The 7,903-nt window shown below is 42.5% G+C and overlaps 1 protein-coding gene across 2 annotated transcripts; it reads right to left on the reverse strand.

Moving 5' to 3' along the window:
• Positions 1-313: 313 nt before the first annotated feature.
• On the reverse strand, positions 314-7,872 carry pex2 (peroxisomal biogenesis factor 2). Of its 2 annotated transcripts, none has more exons than XM_026180801.2 (2): positions 7,753-7,872; positions 314-1,752 (listed from the first exon to the last, which is right to left on the reverse strand). In XM_026180801.2, exons 1-2 carry the CDS (start codon positions 7,754-7,756, stop codon positions 764-766), a joined length of 993 nt encoding a protein of 330 aa, XP_026036586.1. In that variant the 5' UTR covers positions 7,757-7,872; the 3' UTR covers positions 314-763. The 2 variants fall into 2 exon arrangements, with proteins under 2 accessions (XP_026036586.1, XP_026036587.1); XM_026180802.2 differs by having other exon boundaries at positions 314-1,749; positions 7,753-7,851.
• Between the last annotated feature and the right edge of the window lie 31 nt (positions 7,873-7,903).

Genomic DNA, 7,903 nt, shown 5'->3' on the forward strand with positions numbered 1-7,903 from the left:
GAAAGAGAGAGATGGAAATGCAGCAAAAGAGAGAAAGGCCAAGGGAAAAGAGAGGCTGGCTGTCAAGTGTGTGTGCGTGAGTCAATCCAAGCCCCCGGCTGCCCCCTTGATCTTGAGCATGTTGGGGTGCTGTGAAAACGGATAATGGGAGTTAGAACGACCGGCCTGTCTAGAGAGAAGTGTGCTGATTGTTATAACTTTCCCTCATCTCTCTCTCCTCCACTTAACTAAATAAACACCCAAGAGGTAGCACTCTATCAATTTTAATGATGTTGAAATACAATTTAGGCACAAAATACACAACAAATGCTAATTTGGCCATGATGAGAGGCATCAGAAATTCCTCCCATTATTTATTCAGCTGACTTTTTGCATTTTTCATCAGAACAAATATTCCCATTTCAACAAACACACACACACTCATACATACACACACGTCAGCACAGAGCCAATTTGGAGCATAAATCAACACGTTCACTCATCAAATATATGCTCTGTGTCGTTCTCTGCAGTCTGTCCAGTGCACCAAAGACAAATAGTTCCTTCCAAAGTCCAGTTGGAAAAACAGAAGGGGCAGCAGACTGTCAATATGTGCACATATACATTAAACATCACAGGCTGATGCGTGTTCAGAAAAGACATCATGGAGATAAGTCTAATTATAAACTTGTACATGACAAAACCTTTAAAAACAAAACCAAACAAAAGCCAGCTGAAATTTCATAGCAACTTCATTTCATTTCTTCTGTGTGTGAGATGATTATCACCTGTCAGTCATCTCCACCTCCAGCTTGACCAGCTTGGGCTGCCCTGCTTCTGCCCCGCACTTGGGACAAGTGAGATAAGGGTCGGCAATGCTGTGGCTTTTAATGCAGTAGTAGCAGAAAACGTGCTGGCATCCCACCGTATGAGGCATGGTTGGCCACTCTCCGCACAGTCCACACTCTTTCCACAACTCTTGCCCTTCCCTTGCTCCCTCCCCGCTTGCACGTTCCCCCCCAAACACAGCAGACAGTATTGTTGCCTTCAGTTTCTTTGTATTGATCAGTGGGAACAGGAAGATGAGAAACTCTGCAAAGCCATGCCAAAGTAGTTCTCGGTTCATGAACTTGTAGTTTACCTCCCGGGCCACATTTGGCTTACTGAAAACCGTCTGAGCTCCTGTGATTCTTTCAGCGAGGATGGGATGCCGGCCATTCCTTAGGAACACAAGGAAGTTGATCAGATTTGTGAACTTAACAATACCAGCAACAAGCGTCAGCGCATTACGGAGACCCTGATGGAGCAAACCGCTCTCTCTTTCAGACCCAGATCCTTGTGAACTCAAACCCAAGTACGGCAGCAGCCTGTGGGAACGCTCTTGGAGCCAGAGGGGCCCTGCAGTGAGCACGGCCAGACCTAACTTCTGCCTGGGGGATAAAGGCCTGTAACGGGGAGACAGGGAAAATTTGCTGTGGTAGCGCAGGCTCAGTAAAGATTGCCCCACCGTGGCACTGTTAGAATAGAGTGTGAACCTCCATAGGAGCAAATGAAGCAAAACCCTCAGTTCAGGCTCCAGAGGAGTGAGGAAGCCTGGGCGGCAGTTTTGGAAGCACAGCGAGAACTGAGTCCACACTAGCTGCTCAAGGGCTGAGTCTAGCTCGAGGGCATCCAGCTGACTGATACGCAGTACCGGGGTCTGTGGGTTCATATCAAAGTGGGGGCCGTGACTTCTAGCAGTCTTTTTCTGGTCATTCTCACTTCCCAACCCTGCTGAAAAAACACAAACACCCAAAAAACAGAAAACATTAAGAACATATCAACATGTTATTTTCAATATTTTAATCAGTAGAAAAAAAGACAAAGTGACTGGGCTCTTGTTGCAGCCTGAATGTAGTTTCTGTTCATGTTGGCCCATCCGTCTTAGATATTATGATACTATGATTCACCAAATATTACTCTGACAAAGCAAACTTTGTGAAAATGACATTTTCCTGGAGTGAACAAGGACAGCCACACGCAAATGGTTAGACATGCTTTAAAAACAGAAATGGAAGAATAAAAAAAAAGGACTGAATGTAATACAGGCCGAAATCAGATAAAAAGCCAAAACCCCCACAAAAAACAGTCGTTTATTAAGGCCATTTCCCCCCAACACTGATAAATGTTTAAAGCATTTACATCAGTTAATACGTTATTAATGTATAAACAATAGCATATTTAATGTATTCAAATCATGAACATAATATACACCAAGGCTCAACCATTAAAAGGACAACTCGGTCATTGGGAGGGCTGAGGCTCCGGAGGTGAAGCCCATCCTGTTAGGAAGGTCATTTTGTCTTTATACACAGGAAGGGAAATCACTTTTCACATGTAAAACCCGTCCTTAATGCAACCTTAGAGCCTTGCCATGCAGAGGAGCAGGGGGTCTTAGACTGCTTTCCCCTGCATATAAACACACAATCCCCCCTGCACACACACACACACACACACACACACACACACACACACACACACACACACACACACACACACACACACACACAGGAGCAGAAGCCCAGGGGCTCCTGGTGCCCGCTCCCTCTAGAGATAGGGGTGTGTGTACAAATCACATCACTAGGGATTAGGCTAACGGCACAGTCTCTGGTACACCGTAAACATCTGCCAAATGTGGAACAATTTTCTCTCCCCTCGATTCGACTCCATATGGGATCTCGCCATTGTGACATCAGGGCTATTTAGTGCTGCATACGTTTCCAAACCGCTCACAGTTCTCCAGTTTTATCTGCCATTTCCTCAAATGAAATACTTAAAGAAGTGAAAGACTAACTAATGCAGGGAGAGACAGAGCAAGAAGGCCACAGAGAGAGAGGGAGAGAGAGACAGAGAGGCCTTTTTTTGACAGTGACTTTTGTGTCTCGCCGAACAGGATTTGTCACGAGGCTTTAAAAGAGATTTCAGCCGGGTAAATATGGCAGTTTTGACAGAAGGAGAGAGATGATGGTCACTTTAGACGTTTTGAGGAGGTGAAAAAAATAAAATTCTAACGTGCGCAGGCAAATCTTGGGTTTATTGTGGTGGTGCACACAACCATCTGTGTATTCAAGATGTTTCAATAGGGCTAGGATACACGGTCCAACTAAGTTAGAATTAGCAAATGAATGAAAGGAGTGAATTCACGCTAAAGTAAGCAGGTATGACAAATTCATTGAGCTGTATTTGAAATGCTGCCATGTTTGGTGACTAGAACCTCGCCTGTGACGGGAATAGAGTTTGGATTAAAAAAAGAAGAAGAAGAAAAAAGGGAAAGAGCAAGAGACGTAGTCTGAGTGTGTTTGCTAACCAGTAAACAGGCACTATTTGTTTAGCCTAATCTGAAAGTTTTTTCCCTTGATGGGAGAAAATGAGCAGATTATGTGTCCTCATGTGTGTGTGAGAGACTATGTATGTATGTCAAGCATAGCCTTGATCTATGCAGAGCTCTAATGCAGCGCAAACTTAATCTATCAGCCCACCGTTACACATATACACACACACACGCACGCAAATATACCGCCAGGTGGTGGAAATCCCCGTCACAGCAGCAGCTCTCTCAGGAGAGTAAACCCGGCCGGGTCCAATAGTCTTTTCAAAGCCTTTTATCGAGCAGTTTACAAGTTATGAATGAATATGTTTTATTTGGGGAAACACAGTATTGACAACCACCTATCAATAGTAATGTGACTATTGTCAAGGGTCTGTCAATATTAATGTAATTATGATGTAGAGGGATCAGAGGGATGCTGGAGTTGGGGGCCAAGTAACATCTCCTGCCCACTGCCATATCAATAGCTGGGATTGCTATTGACAGCTTCCCTTCAGACTTGCAGCACTTGCCAAATATATAACAAGCAGACACTTCAGTCAATGCCGGGCTGCCTATAAAAATTAAGCATTTGAATTTACAGGGCTTTTACCGCGGACAGCTGGAAATCCATGTTCCTTATGTAATAGTCAAAAGTCACAGTCAATGCCAGTGTTTACAGAGTAATGACACGGTGTGGGTGAGAGGACAGACAGCGCAGCATTTGCACGCACAAGGAAAAAATATACAAGGATATGAGCAAAGAGACTCCTTCCATGATGTATTCACACACACACACACACCCACACACACACAATGATATATTGACTTTATAATTCTCTTGTGGGTCAGCCATCCAACTAACTATGAGACTAAATGCCCTCTTTTGGAGAGTTGATAACTGACAACCAAGAGAGTCAGAAGGCAAGTTAGAAGAGGTCGTTGAAAAAAAACAACAGAAAAAATAAAAATTTAAAAAAAATCACCTGATATTTCTGAGGTCTTGCTGTTCTATCAGAGCAGTGAAAAATGTTTTCAAAACATTTTCCGGGGTATGTTAAAGGGTATTTTGATTCAGGTCATATGAGCGTTTATTTTATTTTTTCCCTTCCCCTTGTTTCCATAGCTTGTGCATCTTGTTCAGACAAAGATAGCGCACTGACTCAAGGCTGACTGCCATAGCTTACAGACAACCACAACAACAACAACAACAATATCCAATCTAACACGGAACACAGTGCAACACCGCTTCAAGGCAAAAGGGGCCATGACCAGTGTGAGGAAGGAGAGATGAGGCAACAAAAGCATACAGCGCATCAGTCTGAAGCCTTGCAGCTGCACTGGGTCCTCTGAAAACTAGACAATGGGCTGTAATGACAGCTACCCAACGAAAAAAAAGACGGATAGGCAAAGACACAGACAAAGATGGATACGTCAGACAAAGCGTCATGAAACCGCCAACTGGGAACTGTGAGCTAATGTCTACTGATATAGTGAAAGAAAAAAAAAAAACTTGGGGAAACGATAGCCAAAGAGGGAAAATAAAGCGTGGGTAGGTGGGCAGATAAGCTCAAACCTCTCCCTAGGAGCTGACCTTGAGACAGACACAATCATGGAGGAGGGAACATTTCTGAAGCATACGTGGTTCAGCCCTACTGAGGTGTGGGCATCCAGGGAATACCCTATAGACAGAGGAAGGCCTCACTTTCTTCTTGACCTTGGCTTTGGTGTCTAGGGAGGTGTGAGACTGTTTAGGACAAGGGGACCAAAGGCTGTGGGGGGGATGCTGGGAAGGTGAACGTCTCTTGGGGATTGCACTTTGCTTTTTCTGTGCTCATTGCACACCGGTTGGAAAATGCACAGCTAGAAGTCTGGATGTAGCCCCTCGTGTGGTGTAGCGCTGAGATTCCTAACCACTTAGCTGTGGTTGTTAGTATAATGTATTTGCTGAAATAATGCATAAATGTTCACTTGGCTTTCTATGATGCTTGTAGCGAGAAATAGGCTATGCATTGGCAAAGCATGCTGGATTACAACTTTACATTTTATTCTCTCGCTCATGTAAATTAATTTGTGTAAAAGCTCTGGTGGATAAAACCTATTTCTCTGAGCGCTCCAGTCAGTCAGTCCCCCCCCCTTCTCGTTCCCGCTCCCTCGCTTTATTGCCCTTCTTTCGCCAGAAACAAGTGCGGGGCCTATTAGCCGAGGCTTGCTAATGTCCTCACTATGAAAACGGATGAGAATGTCAGATTTAGAACTTTTAAGAGAGTGATGTCATACAGCAGACCACAGGCATTACGGGGACACTAAGATTACCCAGGCGGTAACCAGACTAATTGTTATGAGTCTGTTTCATGAAAAATGAATGTGTGCAGATGCACAGAGGGGTCTTAGGGCTGTGTGTGCGTCACACACTAATGCTTTATCAAGGCTCTCCTCTTTCTCTAATCACCCAAAACTCCAAGCCATTGGGGTAGGAGCCAAGTTAATGCCTGAATACAAAAAAAAAAGGAGAGAAAAAAAAAAATAAAAAAAATTACACATCAGTTAGAACACCACATCTGACACACAAAAAAGTGCTCCGCTTAATCTGGTTTGCTCAGAAGGTGAATTATTTAAGAGAATTAATTGATTTCATGAGTACAAGGTTGAGTATGCTAAGGCTGTATGAGTAATAAGTTCAAGGGTTTGCAGAAAAACAACTTAAAAAGTCATGAAACATTTAGAGCACAGAGAGAGGCACAATGAATGCGAAAAAAAAAAAAAAGCAGAATGGCTAATAAATGAGAGAACCAAAGTTGTGTCTTTCAGAGGAGTCAATGAGAGAGCAACTCATGCAAATAAAAAGTGTTATCCTCAGGAATATTTGATCTGCACATTTCTTGACCTCTCTTTATGCATGAAAAAACACAGACAATAAAAGAGTAAACATTTTAGCTTTTTAAAAAAACAAAAAGGGAAAAAAATGTGATGGTTAACTGAGGACAAGCCAATAAAATCTACAGGAATGCGAGGGCTACTGCAGGATGTGTTTGTCAATCAAACTCATGGTGCTGGGGCTACATGTAAGAGTTCATTCGGCATGTCTAATTCAAAGTGTGATTGGTTGATTTCCTTCAAAAGTAACACAAAATACCTTCTAGTAATTTACACATTATATATTATTATCAGACAACTAAACATGAAATATAGACTATATTATAGTTAGATTAGCATGCTGGAGCTCCAGCAACACATATGTAAAAAATGGAAATCTTTGTGCCTTCCAGTTCCTTTTAGTCTATTTGACCTTGTAAAATTTAGATTGAACAGTAATGCTAATCTTTTATTACTTTAAATTGCAAATATGAACATTCTTTTTCCAAAATTCATTAAAAGGATTGACACTATACATTGTAGCTTTTAGACTGTGGAATAAATTAATGTTGGATTGATTTTTTCCCCCCTCCAAATATGCACTGATAATTATAGTGCCTTTAAGACTTGCCTTCATCTGGAAACTGTATAAAATAACCTTATGACCCCAGAGTGAGATCACAGCCTAGTTTAACTTGTGCGACTGCCTTAAAAAACACACTCATCAAAGTAAGTGTTTGGCTCCAGAGGCACACACACCACATCACACCACACCACAATCTCATGCAATCAGCCGGTCCACATTCTCCTCATAATAGCGTTGTCTGCTTAATTTTTTTTAAACATTTTTTTAAGCTTGAGCCCATCAGTCTTTAACAACAACAACAAAACCCAAATCTGCTCCATTTTGATAATAAGGCAAGAGCATTATGTGATAATCACAGGAGGGATTAGGTTTTGGCAGAGAGTGTGAGAGCCATACAGTCAAAGCCACTGGAAAAGAGAGATATAACCAAGAGACAGATAAGAGTAGAGCAGTGATGATTGGGATGAGAGAAATGAAGTGAGTAGTCTCCTGAAAATCAATAAGATCAACTTTGCCTTGAATCTCAATGTGGAAGGTTTTGATCTCTGGCACTGATTATTTAGGGGAATAATGGAATTATGTGCGGAGTTGCACAACATACTCTTGAAGGTGCACACAGTCACAAGGTTACCATCCAAAGTTTCAGCTGGTATACACACCTGAACCAGACTCCCGATGAATACTAATTCAAAAACGGCTGGCTGATTGAACACTATGCAGTGGTCACTATACTCATCAACAGCCATCAACAATCGATACGATTTTAAATGAAAGCGTGCAGGAAAAGAGGGGGGACAAGCAAGCGGCTAACACAGACAAAATACTGATACAGCAGCGAGGAGCTGATAACATGTGACGACGAGCCTTAACAGCTCGGGGAAAAAAGCAGACATGCCGCTATTGAGCTTCATGTGGGCATAGAAGAAAATAATGCAGGCTTATGTTTTTTCAGCAGGGTAATGAAGTCATATATTCATATATTTACCCATCGCTTCTCGGGGTCGAACTCAATGTAACCCAGTCTTCCCTGAAATGTCAACAGCACTTGTATTTCCGGGTTGTACATCGTTATCCCGCCTCCTAAAGAAAACTCACCAGTAGCGGGTGTGTACGTCACGTTTTAGAAACCCGTGATC

Source organism: Astatotilapia calliptera, chromosome 9 (assembly GCF_964374335.1).
Source record: "Astatotilapia calliptera chromosome 9, fAstCal68.1, whole genome shotgun sequence".
NCBI lineage: Eukaryota > Metazoa > Chordata > Actinopteri > Cichliformes > Cichlidae > Astatotilapia > Astatotilapia calliptera.